This window comes from Capricornis sumatraensis, chromosome 10 (genome assembly GCF_032405125.1).
Source record: "Capricornis sumatraensis isolate serow.1 chromosome 10, serow.2, whole genome shotgun sequence".
Lineage (NCBI taxonomy): Eukaryota > Metazoa > Chordata > Mammalia > Artiodactyla > Bovidae > Capricornis > Capricornis sumatraensis.
In genome coordinates this window covers 17,422,509-17,444,762 of record NC_091078.1, presented here as the reverse complement: position 1 = coordinate 17,444,762, position 22,254 = coordinate 17,422,509, and the positions used below count along the sequence as shown (strand labels likewise).

General features: G+C 50.7%; 1 protein-coding gene across 2 annotated transcripts in view; it reads left to right on the top strand.

Moving 5' to 3' along the window:
• The window catches only part of CDH23 (cadherin related 23), a 388,322-nt gene that overhangs the window by 352,963 nt on the left and 13,105 nt on the right, over positions 1-22,254 (top strand). The window contains exons 41-50 of one of the 2 annotated variants that reach the window (XM_068981694.1): positions 8,988-9,121; positions 9,654-9,863; positions 10,399-10,506; positions 12,167-12,269; positions 13,527-13,652; positions 14,337-14,540; positions 16,029-16,487; positions 19,778-19,894; positions 20,983-21,207; positions 22,064-22,233. In XM_068981694.1, coding sequence (XP_068837795.1) covers positions 8,988-9,121; positions 9,654-9,863; positions 10,399-10,506; positions 12,167-12,269; positions 13,527-13,652; positions 14,337-14,540; positions 16,029-16,487; positions 19,778-19,894; positions 20,983-21,207; positions 22,064-22,233 — 1,856 coding nt within the window. Of the gene's footprint in view, positions 1-8,987; positions 9,122-9,653; positions 9,864-10,398; positions 10,507-12,166; positions 12,270-13,526; positions 13,653-14,336; positions 14,541-16,028; positions 16,488-19,777; positions 19,895-20,982; positions 21,208-22,063; positions 22,234-22,254 lie in introns of those variants that run through there. The other variant, XM_068981695.1, reaches the window with a different exon arrangement.

Below are 22,254 nucleotides of genomic sequence, written 5' to 3'. Positions count from 1 at the left end.
ATGGACTACACAACAGGCTTCCCTGTCCTTCACCACCTCCCGGAATTTGCTAAAACTCATGTCTATTGAGTGAGTGATGCCATCCAACCATCTCATCCTCTGTCGCCCCCTTCTCCTCCTGCCCTCAATCTTTCCCAGCATCAGGGTCTTTTCCAGACCACAGAGTTGGCTCTGTGCAGCAGGTGGCCCAAGTATTGGAGCTTCAGCATCAGTTCTCCCAATGAATATTCAGCATTAATTTCCTTTAGGATTGACTGGTTTGATCTCCTTGCTGTCCAAGGGACTCTCAAGAGTCTTCTCAAGTACCACAGTTCGAAAACATCAGTTCTTTGGTGCTTAGCCTTCTTTATGGTCCAACTCTCACATCTGCACATAACTACTGGAAAAACCATAGCTTTGAGTATATGGACCTTTGTCAGCAAAGTGATATCTATGCTTTTGAATATGCTGTCTAGGTTTGTCATTTCTTTGCCCTTTCTTCCAAGGAGCAAACGTCTTTAATTTCATGTCTGTAGTCACTGTCCACAATGATTTTGGAGCCCAAGAAAATAAAGTTTCTCACTGTTTCTATTGTTTCCCCATCTATTTGCCATGAAATGATGGGACTGAATACCATGATCTTAGTTTTTTGAATGCTGAGTTTTAAGTCAGCTTTTTCACTCTTCTCTTTCACCTTCATCAAGAAGCTCTTTAGTTCCTCTTTGCCTTCTGCCATTAAAGTAGCATCATCTGCATATCTGTGGTTGTCGATATTTCTTCCAGCAATCTTGATTACAGTTTGTGATAAATCCAGGCTGGCATTTCGCATGATATAGTCTGCATATAAGTTAAATAAGCAGGATGACAGTATACAGCCTTGACATACTCCATTCCCAATTTTGAATCAGTCCATTGTTCCATGTCCAGTTCTAACTGTTGCTTCTTGTCCTACATACAGGTTTCTCAGGAGACAGGTTGGGTGGTTTGGTATTCCCATCTTTTTAAGAATTTTCCACAGTTTGTTGTGATCCAGACAATCAAAGGCTTTAGTCTTTTTCTGGAATTTTCTTTTTCTATGATCCAATGGATGTTGGCAATTTGATACCTGGTTCCTCTGCCTTTTCTAAATCCAGCTTGTATATCTGGAAGTTCTCAGTTCACATACTGCTGAAGCCTAGCTTGAGAGATTTTGAACATAAGCTTCCTAGCATGTGAAATAAGTACAATTGTATGATAATTTGAACATTCTTTGGCATTACATTTCTTTGGGATTACAATGAAAACTGATCTTTTCCAGTCCTGTGGCCACTACTGAGCTTTCCAGATTTGCTGGCATATTGAGTATAGCACTTTCACAGCATTAACTTTTAGGGTTTGAAATAGCTCAGCTGGAGTTCCACCACCTCCACTAGCTTTGTTTGTAGTAATGCTCCTAAGGCCCACTTGACTTCACACTCTAGGATGTCTGGCTCTAGGTGAGTGACCACACCATCATGTTTATCCAGGTCATTAAGACCTTTTTTATACAGTTTTTTGAAATAGCTCAACTGGAATTCCATCACCTCCACTAGCTTTGCTCATAGTGATGCTTCCTAAGGCCCACTTGACTTCACATTCCAGGATGTCTGGCGCTAGGTGAGTGATTGCACCATTGTGATTATCTGGGTCATGAAGATCTTTTTTGTACAGTTCTTCTGTGTATTCTTGCAACCTCTTCTTAATAGCTTATGCTTCTGTTAGATCCATACCATTTCTGTCCTTTATCGAGCCCATCTTTGCATGAAATGTTCCCTTGGTATCTCTAATTTTCCTGAAGAGATGTTTTGTCTTTCCCATTCTATTGTTTTCCTCTCTTCCTTTGTATTGATGGCTGAGGAAGGCTTTCTTATCTCTCCTTGCTATTCTTTGGAACTCTGCATTCAGATGCTTATATCTTTCCTTTTCTCCTTTGCTTTTCGCTTCTCTTCTTTTCACAGCTATTTGTAAGGCCTCTTCAGAGAGCCATTTTGCTTTTCTGCATTTCTTTTCCAAGGGGGTGGTCTTGATCCCTGTCTCCTGTACAATGTCATGAACCTCCATCCATAGTTCATCAGACACTGTCTATCAGATCTAGTCCCTTAAATCTATTTCTCACTTCCACTGTATAATCATAAGGGATTTGATTTAGATCATACCTGAACGGTCTAGTGGTTTCCCCACTTTCCATTTAAGTCTGAATTTGGCAATAAGGAGTTCATGATCTGAGGCACAGTCAGCTCCCGGTCTTGTTTTTGCTGACTGTATAGAGCTTTTCCATCTTTGGCTGCAAAGAATATAATCAATCTGATTTCGGTGTTGACCGTCTGGTGATGTCCATGTGTAGAGTCTTCTCTTGTGTTGTTGTAAGAGGGTGTTTGCTATGACCAGTGCGTTCTCTTGAAAAAACTCTATTTAGCCCTTGCCCTGCTTCATTCTGTACTCCAAGGCCAAATTTGCCTGTTACTCCAGGTGTTTCTTGACTTTCTACTTTTGCATTCCCTTCCTACTTTTCCAGTCCCCTCTAATGAAAAGGACATCTTTTTTGGGTGTTAGTTCTAAAAGATCTTGTAGGTCTTCATAGAACTGTTCAACTCCAGCTTCTTCAGTGTTACTGGTCGGGGCATAGACTTCAATTACCATGATATGGTTTGCCTTGGAAATGAACAGAGATCATTCTGTTGTTTTTGAGATTGCATGCAAGTACTGCATTTTGGACTCTTTTGTTGACCATGATGGCTACTCCATTTCTTCTAAGGGATTCCTGCCCACAGTGGTAGATATAATGGTCATCTGAGTTGAATTCACCCATGCCAGTCCATCTTAGTTCACTGATTCCTAGAATGTCGACGTTCACTCTTGCTATCTCCTGTTTGACCACTTCCAATTTGCCTTGATTTATGGACCTAACATTCCAGGTTCCTCTGCGATATTGCTCTTTATAGCATCAGACCTTGCTTCTCTCACCAGTCACATCCCCAACTGGGTGTTGTTTTTGCTTTGGCTCCATCCCTTCATTCTTTCTGGAGTTATTTCTCCACTGATCTCCAGTGAAGAAATTGGGCACCTACCGACCTGGGGAGTTCATCTTTCAGTGTTCTATCTTTTTGCCTTTTCATACTGTTCATGGGGTTCTCAAGGCAAGAATACTGAAGTGGTTTGCCATTCCCTTCTCCAGTGGACCACATTCTGTCAGACCTCTCCACCATGACCCGTCCATCGTGGGTGGCCCCACATGGCATGGCTTAGTTTCATTGAGTTAGACAAGGCTGTGGTCCGTGTGATTAGATTGGCTAGTTGTCTGTGATTGTGGTTTCAGTGTGTCTGCCCTCTGATGCCCTCTCTCAGCACCTACTATCTTACTTGGGTTTCTCTTACCTTTATGTGCAAATGGAATTCCAGTTGAGCTATTTCAAATCCTAGAAGATGATGCTGTGAAAGTGCTACCCTCAGTATGTCAGCAAATTTGAAAAACTCAGCAGTGGCCACAGGACTGGAAAAGGTCAGTTTTCATTCCAATCCCAAAGAAAGGCAATGTCAAAGAAAGCTCAAACTACCGCACAATTGCACTCATCTCACAAGCTAGTAAAGTAATGCTCAAAATTCTCCAAGCCAGGCTTCAGCAATACGTGAACCGTGAACTTCCAGATGTTCAAGCTGGTTTTAGAAAAGGCAGAGGAGCCAGATATCAAATTACCAACATCCAATAGATCATCGAAAAAGCGAGAGAGTTCCAGAAAAACATCTCTTTCTGCTTTATTGACTATGCCAAAGCCTTTGGCTGTGTGGATCACAATAAACTGTGGAAAATTCTGAAAGAGATGGGAATACCAGACTACCTGACCTGCCTCTTAAGAAACCTGTATGCAGGTCAGGAAGCAACAGTTAGAACTGGACATGGAACAACAGACTGGTTCCAAATAGGAAAAGGAGTACGTCAAAGCTGTATATTGTCACCGGGCTTATTTAACTTATATGCAGAGTACATCATTAGAAGTGCTGGGCTGGAAGAAGCACAAGCTGGAATCAAGATTGCCAGGAGAAATATCAATAACCTCAGATATGCAGATGACACCACCCTTATGGCAGAAAGTGAAGAAGAACTGAAGAGCCTCTTGATGAAAGTGAAAGAGGAGAGTGAAAAAGTTGGCTTAAAGCTCAACATTCAGAAAACAAAGATCATGGAATCTGGTCCCATCACTTCATGGCAAATAGATGGGGAAACAGTGGCTGACTTTATTTTTTAGGGGCTCCATAATCACTGCAGATGGTTATTGCAGCCATGAAATTAAAAGACACTTACTCCTTGGAAGGAAAGTTATGACCAAACTAGACAGCATATTCAAAAGCAAGAGACATTACTTTGTCGACAAAGGTCCATCTAGTCAAGGCTATGGTTTTTCCAGGCGTCATGTATGGATGTGAGAGTTGGACTATAAGGAAAGCTGAATGCCGAAGAATTGATGCTTTTGAACTGTGGTGTTGGAGAAGACTCTTGAGAGTCCCTTGGACTGCAAGAAGATCAAACCAGTCCATCCTAAAGGAGATCAGCCCTGGGTGTTCATTGGAAGGACTGATGTTGAAGCTGAAACTCCAATACTTTGGCCACCTGATGCGAAGAGCTGACTCATTTGAAAAGACCCTGATGCTGGGAGGGATTAGGGGCAGGAGGAGAAGGGGACGACAGAAGAATAGATGGTTGGATGGCATCACCGACTGAATAGACATGAATTTTGGTAAACTCCAGGAGTTGGGATGGACAGGGAAGCCTGGTGTGCTGTGGTTCATGGGGTCGCAAAGAGTCGGGCATAACTGAGAGACTGAACTGAACTGAACTGATTCAGTTATTTGTGTATTCTTGCCATCTCTTCTTAATCTCTTCTGCTTCTGTGAAGTCCTTGCCATTTCTGTCCTTTATTGTGCCCATCTTTGCATGAAGTGTTCCCTTGGTATCTCCAGTTTTCTTGGAGAGATCTCTAGTCTTTCCTGTTCTGTCGTTTTCCTCTATTTCTCTTCATTATTCACTTCAGAAGGCTTTCTATGTCTCCTTGATATTCTCTGGGAATCTGCATTCAGTTGGGTATATCTCTCTTTCTCCTTTGCCTTTCACTTCTCTTCTTTTCTCAGGTATTTGTAAGGCCTCCTCACACAACCACTTTGCCTTCTTGCATTTCTTGTTCTTGGGGATGGATTTGGTTACCACCCCCTGTACACTGTCATGAACTTCCATCCATGGTTTTTCAGGCACTCTGTCTACCAGATCTAATCCCTTGAATCTATTTGTCACCTCCACTGTATAATCATAAGGAATTTGATTTAGATCATACCTGAATGGCCTAAAGGTTTTCCCTATTTTTTTCAAGTTGAACCTGAATTTTGCAGTAAGGAGCTGATGATCTGAATCACAGTCAGTTCCAGATCTTTTATTTGCTAACTCTGTAGAGCTTCTCCATCTTTGGCTGCAAAGAATATAATCAGTCTGATTTTGGTATTGACCATCTGGTGATGTCCATGTGTAGAGTTATCTCTTGTGTTGTTAGAAGAGGGTTTTTGCTATGACCAGCGCATTCTCTTGGCAAAACTCTGTTAACCTTTGCCCTGCTTCATTTTGTACTCTAAGGCCAAACTTGCCTGTTATTCCAGGTATGTCTTGACTTCCTACTTTTGCATTCCAGTCCCCTATGATGAAAAGGGCGTCTTTTTTTGGTGTTAATTCTAGAAGGTCTTGTAGGTCTTCACAGAACAGTTGAACTTCATCTTCTTTGATGTTAGTGGTTGGGGCATAGACTTGGATTACTGTGATACTGAATGGTTTGCTTTGGAAACAAACTGAGATCATTCTGTTGTTTTTGAGATTGCATCCAAGTACTGAATTTCAGACTCTTGTTGACTCTGTGGGCCACTCCATTTCTTCTAAAGGATTCTTGCCCACAGTAGCAGATATAATGTCAGATAGGGCTTGGGTATACAAACCAGGAGTTCAGGAAAGAAGTCTGCTGTTGAGAGAGGTATTTGGGAGTAGTCACCCCAGAGATAAATGAAGGCATGAGATGAGAGGAGTTTTCATTGAGATGGCTGACAGAGGAGAATAGAGCCTGGGATGAATTTTCAATTAAGAGACCATAAAACCAAATCTACTTCTGTAGGGCCAGACTTGGAGCCCCTCTGTCCAGAGCTTGTGATGGGTCACTCCGTTCTGATATGTCACTCTGTCATGTCCCAAAAAGTCCTTTGTCTGGCCAAGCACTGTGCCTTCCTGCTTTGCAGCCAGCAGAGCCTGGGCCTCTCTCTGCTATTGCCACACACAGAGGTGCTGTCACTTAACAGGAGTCCTGCTCCTGTTCAGGAGGCTGCCAGAGCCTGCTTGACAGGTGGGTGTTGGGTGGGCAGCTGCGCCCCCTCCCAAGCAGGGGCCCTCTCTGCACCCACCTCTAGGGTGCAGGGCTCACACACAAGGCCAGCAAACTGTTCCCTGGGGCCAGCCCAGGAACTTGGGGCCTCATGGAGGCAGGCCAATAGTAGACATTCAGAGCCCAAAGATAACTTGGGGGCGTCACTGAACACAGCCCCCACTCCAGAGGAGGTGAGCAGAGGCTGGGAGGGGTGGGGAGGCTGACAGTGCCCTGCTGGAGCAGCTGGCACAGGTCACGACATCCCCTCCCCATCTCTCGCTTCTGGGTTCACTGACACCATGTTGGTAAATCAGGGGGTGGGGTGCTATTTTATGCAGAGAGCAGGTTTAGCGACACTGTGGGTGAAGGGATGCTCTCCAGGCCACCGAGCTTCAAGGTCACCTTCCCACCACTGCAGTCTGAGCGTGGAGGGGGCTCCTGCTGGGGGGAGACTGGAGGCTGCCTGAGCTCTTCGAGCCCCACTAAGCTGCAAGGAGACACGTGGTCAAAGAGCACTTGGGAAAGAGGCCATATCACTTGTGCCTCTGCCACCAGCCCCAGCCTTCTCAGAACCTACATCTATCCCTTGTGGTAGGTCCACTCCTGGGACCCCTTTCATACATCTTCATCTTGTGTGCAAGCCCCCAGCTTCTTCACAGGGATGCCTGGGCTCCCTTTCAGGGTTCCCCTAGTGATATAAAGAGCTGCCGTGGGTCCAACACACACACGGTGAACTGGGCCTTGTCCAGCACCAGCACCAGCCTGCAATGGCATGTCCTTATTAGCCCATTTTTCAGATGAGAACATGAAGGCGAGATTTAATCGTGTGCCCAAGGGCACATAGGAGTGAGTCAGCATGCATACCTGGATATGACTGTTGGAAAGCCTCTGCTTTTAAACCTCTGTCTCCAGAAGCAGTGGAGTGATGGGGAGTTCAGGCCCCAGGGCAAGCTCTGAGGAGGGCAACTTGCAGTGTGGGGGGCCTTTGACCTGCCCACTGCCTCGCTGAACTCCCCTCGTGCGGCTCTAGCTTGGGCCCAGCGCCCATCACCTCAAGCCTGCTCCCCTGAGCTTCAGAACCTCTTCCCTTTCTTCCAGGGGGTTGCTGTCTTTGGAAAGAAGGCAGCTGGCCATCTCCTCGCACATGGCCAGGGGCTGAGACAGGGCTGCTATAAAGGGAATCCCCAGTCCTCTGGAGACCTCGGACTATCAGGCTCAGGAAATCCTGCTTCAAGCAGCTTCTGCCCCCCTAAGCAGGGTGTAGCCCATAGGGCCACTGGGAGCGGAAGGGCTGGTGGGAACTCCCAGCTGCAGGTGGGCCTCAGACGGGCTGTTTTGGTGAATCAGAGCGTGGGAGCTGGGGGCAGAGAGTTATGAGGTAGGATGTGGAGGAGCAGGCAGAGCAAAGTGTTGGGAAGCTTGGGCCTCTGTCCTTACCGCACCCTGAGGCTGTGTGTCTGAACAAGTCAGTGCCCCACCCTGAGCCTCTGCCCCTAAATGTCAAAAGGGAAAGTGAAGGAAGTAACTTTCTCCCTGTCCCCATTTCCTGGGGGAGTGCATGGAGAGGAGCCCCTCCTCCTCACGGTCTCTGCTGCTCCTCCCTTGTTCATCTTCTCTCACTGTCAGCCCCCTGAGTGCTCCCATCCAGCTGGGACCCCACTCACGCCCCTGGCATTCCCCCACCCTGCTCTTCTCCTCCCCTCCCTCCCTGATCTGACCCCTCCCACTCTGGCCAGCTCTGAGTGCTCCGTCCCGTGTGCAGTGAGCTGAGATGCAGAGCACTGGGTTTGAGTCCGGGTGCTGTTGTTAACTTGCAGTGGGAGCTTGAACCAACCATCAGCCTTCTTTCCCATTTCATTTGCCAAAGGACACCGGATGGTGTCTGAGGTCTCTTCCCATTCAGAGCCTGAGAATCTGAGGTTCTTACTCTAGGCATTTCCAGACATCTGGCCCCTCAGCCAGGCCAAGACAAGGACTGAGCCCACAGGGCCAGCTGAGGGTCCTCAGAAACCTCAGAGAAAGGAAGTCAGGGCCAGCCAGGGCCTGAGGGGTGGCCACAGGCCCGGGAGAACCCTGGCTGCGCACCACCTGGCTCAGTACCAGGGCTGAATGGAAGGCAGCTGGGGGCTTCCCTGTCCTCAGTCCCTCCCACTCCATCCTCCCTGGTGCCTCACCACTGGCAGGGTGCTCCTCTGTGGTAAGCTTTGCCCTTCCCCAATATCCTGTTTTGCAAGGTGAGCTATCTGGAAAGAATAGCATATTACGAAGTTTCCGATACGTTCATTCATTGATTTCTGATCAAGGGTGGAGAGAAACCAGATGCCTGTGTAGAAAGGGAGCCCCCACTTTTTCAACATAACCATCATACCCCAGGTTGGTCAGGGCTGCCAGGGCCTGAGTGGCCCCTGTCTGCTTGTCCCCTAGCAATTATCTGCTCCCTCCGCCTGCGTGTCCCAGCCTTTGGCAGGTCCTGAAGCTGGGGGCACTGGAGGCCCCTTGCCTTGACTGTAAGGCTCACTGGAGGAAGCGGAAAGAGGCCTGGGCTCCCCACCACTCCCGGCCATTCTCTGCTGACTCCAGCCTCTCCTGGGCGACACCCAGGGGAGTTTCTGATCTCTCCCGTGGAGGGGGTGCTGCGGGTCCGGAAGGATGTGGAGCTGGACCGGGAGGCCATTGCTTTCTACAACCTGACCGTCTGTGCCCGAGACAGAGGCGTGCCCCCGCTCAGCTCCACGGTGAGTCTGGGGGCCCTGCTCCACTGGCTTCACCTCCCCACCCCCGAATTCTCCGCAGAGACTCCTCTAAACACTGCCACCCTCAGGCCCAGAGTGGCCTCAGGCTGCCCTAGAGCCAGTCCAGGCCCTCAGGGCCCCTAACAGAGCTGCGAGCCTTGGGCTCACCCGTGCTGGCCGCTCGGCGCTCCCGGGGGAGACCTTGCCGTCGGCCAGGCCTCTGCACCTGTCTCTCTGCTGTTTGCCTGCTGCCTCCGTACCTTCCTGCCTCCCTCTCAGCCTCACTGGCATCCTCTTGCTCCCTGTGTCATCACCTCCCTGTCTTCCTCTTTCTTCCCCGTGGCCAGATGCGCCTCTCCCTCTTCAGGGGCCCCCTCTTTGCCATCTTGCCCCCCTGCCCCCACCTCCGCTGTCTCCTTGGCCACCGTGTCCACCGTCCCTTTCTCTTCCTCCTCTCCCTCCCTCCGTCTCCCCCAGGCCCCCTTCTCTCCTGGTCCTCCTCCTTCACCTCCTCCTCCCCCTTGACCTGCCTCAGATGCTGGTGGGGATCCGGGTGCTGGACATTAACGACAATGACCCTGTGCTGCTCAACCTGCCCACGAACGTCACCATCAGCGAGAACAGCCCCGTCTCCAGCTTCGTCGCTCATATCCTGGCCAGCGACGCTGACAGCGGGTGCAACGCCCTCCTCACCTTCAACATCACTGCAGGCAATCGAGAGCGGGCCTTCTCCATCAATGCCACGGTAGGGCCAAGTCTGACCCCAGGGAAGCCCCCAGGACTTTTGCTAAAAGAGAGGACCTTGCCCTAGGGGCTTTTCTACTCTACTGTCTGGGTTTCTGCTGGTTCCACTTACTCCTGAAGTCTCTGCCCTCCATTGGCACTTGGGGGTCTCTGGAAAGCTTGGAATCTTGGATTCCTAAGTGAGCCACTTCTGGGACCCCCATCACCCCAAGGCTTGTCACGTGCAGGGATGGGACCAGAGCTTTGATGCCCCTTGTTTGCATCAGGGTGCACCAAGAAGTCCTCACGTGGTCTCTTGGAGTGTTACTAGCTGCTGACCCTGTGGAATCCTCCAAAGGACCATCCCTTTCAGGAAGGGGGGCACTCTTGTCCTAGCGGGACCCTGCTCACCCACTGTGGTTGTCCAGACTGTATCTTTAGCGATTTAGGGAGGTCATCCACAGTCACTCCTGCAGGCAGAGCAGTTGGGCCTCGGTGAGCCAGAGCCCGAAGTGGGGGACAAGTGACCCCTCAACTCACCAGTCTCTACATCCCAGACAGGGATCATCACAGTGAACCGGCCCCTGGACCGCGAGCAGATCCCAGAATACAGGCTGACCATCTCCGTGAAGGACAACCCAGAGAACCCACGCATAGCCAGGAGGGTGAGACTGCAGGGGGTGGGGTGGGGGAGGGGCACGGCTCTGCTGGATTTATCCAGGTGGCATGGCCCGGGCTTAGATGCACTGCAGTTACAGTAAGCAAGTGCTCAGTTCAAATCCCATTTCCGCCTATCAGTGGGTGTGTGGCTTTGGCAAGTCAGTTTTCCTTAGCCTCTACTTTCTCTTCTGCTAAATGGACACACACCAAAATCATGGCCTTGAAGGAGCCAGTATCTGTAAAGTCCTTGGCACAGTGCCTGGCACATGGCAAACACTCAGTAAACACCAGCTATCATCTTTTCTCCTCAAACCACTGATACTTGGGCACACGGGACTGAGGGTAGGGGGAGGGTGCGGGCAGGGCAGGGGGGGTACATGTACTCATAGCATGTACTCTGGGATTCCAAAAGGGTTACATTTTCCAGGTGGCCTTTCCTTCAAAGGGCTTCCCTGGTGGCTCAGATGGTAAAGAATCTGCCTGCAATGTGGGAGACATGGGTTCAATTCCTGAGCTGAGAAACCTGGGTCTGATTCCCTGAGCCTGAAGAAGGGAATAGCTACCTACTCCAGTATTCTGGCCTGGAAAACTCCATGGACAGAGGACCCTGGCAGGCTACAGTCCATGGGGTCGTAAAGAGTCGGACATGACTCAGCAACTTTCACTTCACTTTCCCTCAAAAGCCAAAGAGTTGTCTCTCTTTACTAAGAGGAGATGGGTATTGCAAAGCAAACGGTGCATTCAGGGGTAGGGTCAGCCCTCTTCCCTGTCCATGAGGTCTGGGTCCTGGACAGGAGTCCTAGGGTCTGGCTCATCTCAGCTCTGCTTCTGACTAGCTGATGGCTCAGCCCTTTCTGGGCCTTCGTTTTCGTGTCTGTACAGGCTGAGGAGCCTTAAGGCTGGAGGTCCTTGCTGACTGCCAGCATTCTCATCCCGTGTTGCCTTCCCTTTCTTTCTTCCTTCCTTCTCTCACGCCTACCTTTTCCTCATGCTGTCACGCCCTCCTCCCCCGCCACAGACACCTGCCCTCTTAGGAGGGCCTGGGGCATGTCGGAAAGGAACAGCGTGGAGTGAAGGGAAGGAAGCTTGGAGGCTGCTGGGCCCCATCCTGCTGCTAACTTGCCATGCAGCTTTGAGTAGTCACTGCCCTCTCTGGTTCCCCCATGTCTACAGTGAAGAAGCTTCTAGGGTACTGGGAGGTTCCAAGAGATAAGGATTGTACCTGTGGTTTTTGAAAGGTGTGAAGTGCAGTACCAGATTGAACTCTGACCAGGGGATGAAGCCAGCTAGGAGGATCTGGAAACTAAGGTTCATCTTCCTGGCCGAAGTTCTTCCTTATCAGGAGATGGAACATGACTCAATACCATTTACATCCATTCTCCTGTGAACTTCGCACATCTCTGTGAAAAGGAGTTAAGATCCCCATTCGTCAGATTGGAAAACTGAGTCCCAGAGAAGGGAAAAGATTTGCCCAAGGCCACCCTGTGAGCTGCTAGCATAGCTGGGGCTTGAACCCAGGTCTCTGGACCCATGGTGTGGGCTCTTTAATCACTACCTCTCTTCCTTGACCTTCCTCCACCCCACTTCCCAGTCGTCCTCCCCTGGAGCACTTGGCCAGAACCAGAACATGGCCTACAGCCTGTCCTCCCGTTGTGCCTCCCACAGGATTTTGACTTGCTGCTTATCTTTCTTGCGGATGAGAATGACAACCACCCCCTCTTCACTGAGAGTACCTACCTGGCGGAGGTGATGGAGAACTCTCCTGCTGGTAGGTGCTGGGCCCGCCTGGGAACCCCTGCTGCTACCAGGCACCCCCTGAGCTCAGATGCCGAGGACTTCCTGTGCCTGCTCGGGGCCCAGCTGAGGCCTGGCTGAACACAGAGCTGGCAAGTGCAGAAGGATGTGGTGGGAGAAGGGAGTGTAGCTCTGAAGGGCTGGAGGACCAGGGCTGCCAGGCTCCTAGAGGCCACCAAGAAGGCCACAGGTCTGGTTGGAGGCAGTCATTGGTCCCCAAGACTGAGAAGAGCCCCACTTGCCCTCCTCAAGGGGCATTTAGCCATAAAGCTACCCAGGAGGGGAGTAAGCCCACTCTTCGTGCTCCCCCAACTCCAGGAGCATAGGGCCTCCTGGAGGCTTCGGAGAGCTCAGGGAGCATCTGAAATCAGAAGGGGGGCCAGGCCCCTCACAGATCGGTGTGGCTCTCCCCCCACACACGTGCACTGTGTCTCCTCTTCACTGCCTCCCCGAGGACATCCTCTCACTCCCTCTCCAGCCTCCCCAGCCCCCAGAGCTTGGAGTCTTAAGTTGGGAAGAGGTGAGCTGGGATACTCCCTGTCTCTGGCTGGCTGTCTCCCCTGTAGGGATATGAATCTTAAACCTACCTGTGTATATGCTCACACATGTGCCAGTGCACGCCCATGTGAGGCATGTGTGCAGCTTACACGTGTGCAGAGATACACAGGGGTGCCTGCACGATGCACTCCATGTGCAGATACCGCCTGCGGAGGCAGAATGCACAGCCAGGGGCCTCCCAGGCCTGTCAGTGTTAGAGAGTGAGTGCTCATGGCTGTGTAAACACAGAGTCCAGGGCACACATGTGGGTTTCCTAGCCTTGAATGGTCAGGCAGCTGTTGGGAGCATTGTGTACACACATGCGTGGGCAGACTGGGCTGGGGGTGCATACCTAGACAGGGCCCCCACACAGGGAGGGGACGTCAGGGAGCCCCCAGACCCTCCCGTGGTGGCCAGCCTCAAAGGCTGCTGGGAAGGCCGGCGTGCTCCGGGCGGGCCGGAGGGGCTTGCTCACCGCTGTTGTGTTTTCTCCCCAGCAGGGCTTTGAGGCCGCTCCCCAAGCATCTGCGTCAGTCTGCCAAGGCTGCCGCAGCCCGGCCCAGGGCCCCTCAACCTGTCCGCCTCACCTCCCCTCCTCTCATCCATTGTCAGCCATGGCTCACCGGGGCGGGGCGGGGGAGGGGTGGGCGGGGGCTCAAGTTGGCCCTGCAGTGACCCCTCTCCCCCGGCCTAGGGACCTCCCTGACGGTGCTCAACGGGCCCATCCTGGCCCTGGATGCAGACCTGGATGTCTACGCTGTGGTGACCTACCAGCTGCTGGGCACCCAGAGCGGACTCTTTGATATTGACAACAGCACCGGTGAGGCCTCTGCATGCGCCCCCAGCTCTCCCAGCCCAGCTCCAAGTCTTCCTTCTACCAGTCTCCACCACTAGAGCTAGGGTCTCCTTTCTCAGTGCTGGGTCCAGGCTCTCCAGAGGGACCCCGTTCCTCACAGCCCCCATCTTACAGCTGGATTAGGCCACCCAGGGGCCAGCGAGGAAGAACCAGAAAGAGGCTTGGGGTCAACAGAAGTGACCTGCAGATGCATAAACTCAGCCTCAGTAAAGAGCCCCCCAAACCCACTCCCTCTTCTCTCCTCCCCCGCCTGGAGGATGGGGCCCCTAGTCTTCCAGAGGAAGCAAACCATCTTCAAGCCAGACTCAAAACTCCTGTGTTGCGTCAGTCTGGGCCTGGCCAGTGTGGTGGCAGGGGGCAAGGAGGGATGTGCTGGCGCCTTACTCAGCAGAGCTGCTCAGCCCTCCAGCCTGAGGCTCATCTCAGGCAGAGCTCTGGAGAATTGCCAAGGACGCCTGGGGAGGGGGCCTCCCTAAACACTGGTCGTTGAACCTTGGCGGAAGAAAGCCATTGTGGAGAACTCTAATCTCTGTTGCCATCACACCTTACCTTTTTCTGCCCCCCCCCCCCCCGGGTTGGTTCCTGCCCGCTTCCCCCACCACATCCCTCATCCTTTGTATCTCCCTGGCCGCTGGTGCTGGGTACCAGGTGTGGTGACAGTGAGGTCAGGTATCATCATGGACCGGGAGGCCTTCTCACCCCCCGTCCTGGAGCTGCTGCTGCTGGCTGAGGACATCGGGCTGCTCAACGGCACCGCCGACCTGCTCGTCACCATCCTGGACGACAATGACAACTGGCCCACCTTTAGCCCTGCCGCTGTCACCGTCCACCTGCTGGAGAACTGCCCACCAGGTAGGCAGGGGTCAGGCCCCAGTCCCCAGCCCCCAAACGGGAGCTGGTCGTGTGTGGGGATTGGAGCCTCACAGTTTGGAGGCAGAAGTCACCTCCAGTGGGGAGAAGGATGGGCAGCAGGGTGGGCAGAGAGGGTGTCAGGAGTCCCAAGTCCCCCTCCCTTTTATTCTCAGACCTACAGTGTCTTGTGTACAAAACAAGATTACTAAGATATGTTCCTTCCATGTTCCTGTATGGAAAGACTGATTGTTTCAAAGTCAAAACAGGATTAACATGATTTCCATCAAAATCAAATATGATTTGGGAGACAAGTTTGATTCTAAAGAACATTTTGAAAAATAAGTGTAATAAAGCTAGATTTGTCTTACCAGGTTTTACAACATATGACCAGTATTTAAAACCACATGATAAGAAAACAGGACTCTGACACAAAGTAGCCCAGCAACAGTGATGGGTAGATTAAGAAATGTAACACCATGTCATATAGGAAACGATGAAACCGGTAGTGAAAACTGTTTAGTGTGCAAAACATTTGTTCATATTTAGTGTAGACTCTCATCCCATATCAGACACCAGAAAGAAACCCAAAGACACCCTAAAGAAAATACAAAAGAGTATAAAACATGAAAAAATAAGAGAAGACACTTCAGGTGAATATTTATCTGCTTTAAAGATAAGGTTCTAAGCATTTAAGAAACAGAAGAACATAAAAAAGGGAAAAATATTAAGTTCTGGTACATATGAACCATTTCAACTTCTTTACATCATATAACCAGTATCAAAAGGTGAACTAAAAACTGAGAACAAAAGATATTTATCACAAGTTATTATAATTATATAATTTGTATAAATTGACCAAAAATGGGCAAAGGACAAAAACTGACACTTTGCAGAAGAGAAGATACAACTAATCATTGAATTATTAAAAAATTGTTCAGTCTCAAATCATCAAAATAAATAGGACAAAATCAAACTAAATGAGCAAAATAAAATAGGACACCATTTTCCTAGAAAATTGCAGATGAAAAAATGCATAAAAGATAGATGCTTATTTGAAAAATAGACTCACAGACTTTGAAAACAAATTTATGGTTACCAAAAGAAGCTGGGGGTGGAGGGATAAATGAGGAGCTTTGGATTAACAGATACACACAAATATGTATAAAACAGATAACAAGGACCTACTGTATAGCACTGGGAACTATATTTAATATTCCTGCAATAACCTATAATATAAAAGAATATATATTACATAAATATAACTGAATCACTTTGCTGTACATCTGAAACTAGTACAACATTTAAATCAACTATACTTCAATTAAAAATAAATAAATTTAAAAATAAATATATAACAAAATAACAAAGATAGGTGCTAGCAAGGCTATTGTGGGAAGAGGCCCTTGTGACCCCCAAGGAAATTATCTCAGTGTAATGTTTTTATATAAAAGGTAACTGTTCAGCTGCTCCCCATTCCCACCCCCACAGGATTCTCAGTCCTTCAGATCACAGCCACAGATGAGGACAGTGGCCCCAATGGGGAGCTGATCTACCGAATAGAAGCTGGGGCTCAGGACCGCTTCATCCTCCACCCAGTCACCGGCATCATCCGCGTCGGCAATGCCACCATCGACAGGGAGGAGCAGGAATCGTATAGGCTAACAGTAGTGGCCACCGACCGGGGCACCGTCCCTCTCTCGGGCACAGCCATCATCACCATCCTTATCGATGACATCAATGACTCCCGCCCCGAGTTCCTCAACCCCATCCAGACGGTGAGCGTGCTGGAGTCAGCTGAGCCAGGCACTATCATTGCCAACGTCACCGCCATTGACCGTGACCTCAATCCTAAGCTGGAGTACCACATCATCAGCATCGTGGCCAAGGATGACACTGACCGCCTGGTGCCTGACCAGGAGGACGCCTTTGCCGTGAATATCAACACAGGTACAAAGGCCTGCTCCCTCCAGCCCTCCTCCGGACTCCCTGCCCAGTCTGCTGGCTCTCTGCTTTCTCCCTTACCCTCCTCCTTGCTGCTCCCCTCCTCTGCTCCTGCCTACCCGTCAGCTGCTCCTTCCTCCTCTCTTCTCCCTCCTGCTGACACCACGGCCTTCCCTCTCTTTGCTATCTCTCCCCTGGCTCTTTCCCTTTCTCCCTTCTCTTCTTCTTTCTTCCTTGACCAGCTCCCTAATTATCTTACTCTACCAGTATTGTATGAGGGTGCCCATCTCACCACACTCGTGATAGCATTAAATATTATAGGAAAATTGCATTTTTGAATATGCATTTCTTTAATAACTGAGTAGCTGAACACTTTCTTCATATGTATCCAGGCCTTTTAACTTCTTTCTAAGTTTCACACACACACACATATATATATAGGTACACACACATATGTATTTCTGTGTTATATGTGTGTGTATGTATACCCTTAATGATTTTTTTTACACTATCACAAAACAAAGGGGAACTGTGGCTTGTCTGTTACAATTTTTGCAGCTTATAACTTTGACTTTAATTTCATTATTTTTCTAAAAGTTCAGCATTTTTGCCTCTGAGGGGAGTTAAGGAGGAGACATAGGACCAACTTACAGGTATACTCTTTGGATGGCCCAGAGAAGTGACAAAAAAACTAACATGGCTATGACAAAATGCCAAAAATCATTGTTATTCAGAGAAATGCATAGTAAAACAGCAGTGAGATATTGGTTTTCCATATGTGATCAGCAGACATTAGGATGCTGGACAGTGTTGAGTATTGGGGACAATGTGGGAACATCATACACTACTGTAGGAATTTTGACTAGTTTCATATCCAGACAGCAGTCCAGCAATACCCAATGACCCAGCAATTCTGCTCCTAGATATATGTCCCAAGGAAGCTCTCAGGTTGATAATGAGGCTATTTGAGGATGTTTACTGCAGTGTTATTGGTGACAGGAGCTTGGAGGCAACCAAGGCATCCATCCCTGGGATATTGGGATACTGTGGTGGGTGCACATCATGGGATACCAGGCAGCTTAGAAGCAATAGATTAGGCTCACACAGAGAAACATGAGGTGGAGGGCGGGGAACCGTAAAATCAAGTACTTAGTGAAAATGATAAGAAACAGAATGGGTTATATACATATGTATATACTCACATCCCATTGCATAAATATAAAATACATATACAAAAACAATCCATGATTTGCAGGAACACTTTCAATAAATATGCTTTAATACACTGCCCAAGGGGAGGAGAGACAGGGAGAGGAATGTGAGAACAGAAGGGAAAAGATAACATACATGAAACAAGAGTGACGCCAGTGACCAGCATGTGCAAACAACTAAAGAGTATGATTAACTCAATATGCCTCTGAGGCCCAAAGGAAAAAAGAAGACAGGAAAACCGTGAGCCACTAGGAGGAATTAGATGACTTAGTCCTGAGTCAGGTTAGCCAAATTCCCACTGCAGTGGTTTCTCAGGACCATGGAGAGCTGCCCCGTGCCCCCGCCCAGCTGTATGCATACTGTTGCCTCTACCATTTTTTCCTGTTCTCTCTCCAGCTGACTCTCTTCTCTCCGTTTTCCTTTCCAGCGTCTTCTCTGCCCCTCTTTCTCATGCTTCCCTCCTCCCTTGCTCACCTCTGTCCTTGCTAGAGCCTCAGCCCGCTGGGTGCTCCTCTCCTACTAGGCTCCCCCTTGCTCCCTAGCTCCCTGCCCCTCTGCCTCTTCCCATCCACCCCATCCCTCCCAAATCTCCTGCCCTGGTCAGCGCCGAGCCCTTCGGTCCCCCATGCCCTACTCTGCTCTATCCCCTCTGCACCCGGAACTAACTGGTGTTACCCCTCTTCTCTCTTCCTCATGGCTGGCAGGCCCACAGGTTTGAGCTCTGTTTCTCTGTCACTTCCCACCTCATCTCTTCTCTGCTTCACCCCATCGCCTTCCTCCATACCCACCGCACCCCCACCACCCTTCCCATCCCGTGGGACCTGGGCCAAGGCCGTGGCCCAGCCTTTGCAGACTGAATGCAGCCACCCTCTCCCCATCCTCGCTCCCCAGCCTCGGGGACGGGGAGCGAGAGTAGGAAGAGGAGGAGGAGGAGGAGGCAGCGGCCCAGGGTAAGTGACTGCCCCACCGTGGGGGACCCGCGGAGGACAGGAGTTCAGCAGGGGGAGTCTGCCAAGGGGGAAGGGAGTCCCAGACACCCCAGTGCCTGAGAGGGAGCTGGGAGAGAGAGGAGCTTTCACCCTAGGATGAGGCCAATGGGAGGAAGAGCCACCAGGCTCTCACACTGGCAGGAAGAAGAGAGGTCCCAACAGAGCCAGGCCTGAGATTGGCAAAACTCAGTCTGTCCAGTTCAAGCCCAAACTTCTGGAGGGCTCCTCTGTGAATCAGGAGCAGGCTAGGGTTTGGGGACAGAGGGTAGGAGGGAAGGAAACAGCTCTTTGTTGTACAGCTCCTTTCTCAGGCGGCCATGCCCTGCCCCCCGACCCCGTTATCATGACAAGTGGGTGGGCCTTACTGTCCAACTGTGCGACTGCTGTCCCTTCCAAGGACCCCCATCAGGGATTTTCAATGCATTGACCTTCCTTTATGCCTGATCTCCCTAGAACGCAAGTGATTTTTAAGTTATAAAATACATATAAAAGTTACCATCGTAACCATTTTTAACTGTAAGTTCAGTGGTTCAGTTTATTCATGTCGTTGTGGAATACAGGGTGCTTTTTTGTTGTTGTTTTTTTGGCCATGCAGTGTGGCTTGTGGGCTCTTAGTTCCCAAACCAGGGATCAAACCCAGGCCCTCGGCAGTGAACGCATGGAGTCCTAACCACTGGACCACCAGGAAATTCCAACAAGCATTTTTTTAAACTAGCAATTACATAGCACTTTCTATATGCCAAGCCCTGTTCTAAGCCCTTTACAAATATATTAAATTCATTTAATTGTTATAATCTTCCAAATAGCCCTCTGCGGTAGGTACAGTAATTGTCCTCATTTCACGAATGAGGACACAGGTGTGCAGAGAGGTTAGATAATTGCCAGGCTGGTGAGCGCTGAGCGAGGGGCAGAGTGACGTGCCCCAGCTTGCAGGTGGCTATGGTCTCATCCAGCCAGAGGAGACCAGCAAGTTCCAGATCCACTGGGGCCCACTGCCCATGGTGGGGGTTGGGAGGGTTGGCCAGGAGCACCCCTGGAATGCCTAGATTTTAAGGGGTTCCCCTGGGGCTGAACCTGACTTGGTCTGGTCTACAGGGTCTGTAATGGTGAAATCCCCTCTGAACCGGGAGCTGGTTGCCACCTATGAGGTCACTCTCTCTGTGATTGACAATGCCAGCGACCTACCAGAGCACTCCGTCAGTGTGCCAAATGGTAAGGCCTCTCCCACATGGTCCCATAGAAAGGCAGTCCTGGTCCTGGGAGGGAGCGGGGGACCGGCTACAGGGGCTGCCAGTAGTCAGGCTGCATGAGGAGGGGTGGCAGCCGGAGAAAGTGGCAGCTACCGCGAGGCTAGGGGTGGCCCTGTGTCCCCACTGTTAGGCAGAGCTCAGCAGTGGCGGATCCAGAACTTGGATCTAAGCCTCAGAGTGGGAAGAAGGCATGGTAGACACTGGAAGGGGACTGAGAAAAGGATGGGTTGATGGAGACTTAGGTCAAAATCCCGTTGTCAGAACTGGTAACCAGGGTATAGCTGGGATGTGAGACAGGAACTTCAGATCTGCTAAGAGGCCACATGGTCAGGCCAGAGGCAGCAAAGAGAAAGGCAAGGTGACTTGAAGCCACAGACACCACAGCGGAGAAGAGAAGGGCATGCAGGCTGCCCTCTGTGGCTGGGCACAGGCTGTCCTGCCTGCAGCATGAGCCAGGAGGGGCTGCCAGAGGCACTGAACCTTGCCAAGCAGGGAGCGTGGAGGGGGATTTATGGATGGTGTGGCCTCTGCCATGAGGCGGAGACCGCTGGAGTGGAGGAGATACTGGCTGGGGCTTGGCAGATACTGGCTGCTTATCTTTATAGCCCAGAAGCCCTAGTTTTCAGGAAGGGTGGACCTGGTCATCTGCTACTTGTCCCAGGCTCAGAGAGCAAAGGGCCCAGGCTGGTTATGCAAAGGGAACAACTCAGAGGGAAACAAAAGGTTGAATCATGGAAAAGAGTCTTACAGATCATCCGAGTTCTGTCTCCTGGGACAAGTTAGGAAACAGCAACAGTGATGGCCAGGGCTTCCACCAAGGTTACCAGTCAGTTGGCAGAACCCAAGCCCCTCTCCCTATGGAACAGTGAGCAGCCTGACCAGAGTCCGGGGGCACAGACCCCCGCCTGAGGCTAGGGCCGAGCTTCAGGGAGCCCCGGGAGGTCTGTACGATGCTGCCATGCTCTCTGGGCTCGGCCGAGACTTAGGAAGGCCTGGCCCAGCCACACCGCGGCCCTCTCATGCCACTCTCACCTGCTGCCTCCACTCCAGCCAAGCTGACGGTCAACATCCTGGATGTCAATGACAACACACCCCAGTTCAAGCCCTTCGGGATCACCTACTACACAGAGCGGATCCTGGAGGGGGCCACCCCAGGGACCACACTCATCGCTGTGGCAGCTGTGGATCCCGACAAGGGTCTCAATGGGCTGATCACCTATACCCTCCTGAACCTGATGCCCCCGGGCTATGTCCAGCTGGAAGACTCCTCAGCAGGTAGGTGGGAAGGTCTGCCAGAGGAAGGCTGGGGAATACCTGTCTGTGCCTGCTTAGCCTCCCAGAGGGGCCAGGATCACTTCTCACCTTCCAGTTGAGGTCCCACCATGACCCCTCAGTGGGCGGGGCCAGATCCGATATGGCTAACATTCTAGTGGCTCCTACATGCCTGACCTAGAAGCATGGATCGGGTGCCTCGCTCTCACTTAGAATGGAAGCCCCCTTCAGCATCTGCTGGAAACCTGGAATAGTCCCTCACCCTCTACCACTCAAGCTCCACAATTAGTATCACTCAGGGGACAAGTAGGCCAAGAGAGAAGTGTCCTCGACTTGTTTTTGTACATCCTCCACACACACAGTTTTGTTTAACTATTCCCTCTTTTTCTTTTTCTGACTGCACTGGGTCCTGGTTGGTGTGCGTGGACTTTCTCTAGTCGCAGTGCTAAGGCTTCTCGTTGCAGTGGCTTTCTTTAGAGCACAGGCTCGAAGTATGCCTCAGGAGTTGCGGTGCAAGGCTCAGTTGCTCCACAGCACGTGGAATCTTAGCAGACCCATATCCCCTGTCTTTGGCAGGGATTGAATCCATATCCCCTGCATAGGCAGGCGAAGGGAAGGGAAGGGAAGGGAAGTCCCTTTCTGCCTTGTGAAAAGCTCTCTCGCCCTTCCAGTGAGGAGAAGAGCTAGACACCAGTTATTCTCGGCCCTCTGGCCAGCCGCTGGGCAGTGACGCCTAGCCACCCTTCTCCCTCAGTGGACCGTGCTCATCCTCAGAGCCCCAGATCCTTCTCTTCCCACTTCAGAGAGCTTCCACAAGTGAGGGGTGGCCAGGATGGCAGTGAGAGTCTCTGTGTCTTAGGGAAGGTCATTGCCAACCAGACAGTGGACTATGAGGAAGTGCACTGGCTCAACTTCACCGTGAGGGCCTCAGACAATGGGTCCCCACCCCAGGCAGCTGAGATCCCTGTCTATCTGGAGATTGTGGACATCAATGACAACAACCCCATCTTTGACCAGCTGTCCTACCAGGTGGGTAGCCAGACACTGGGT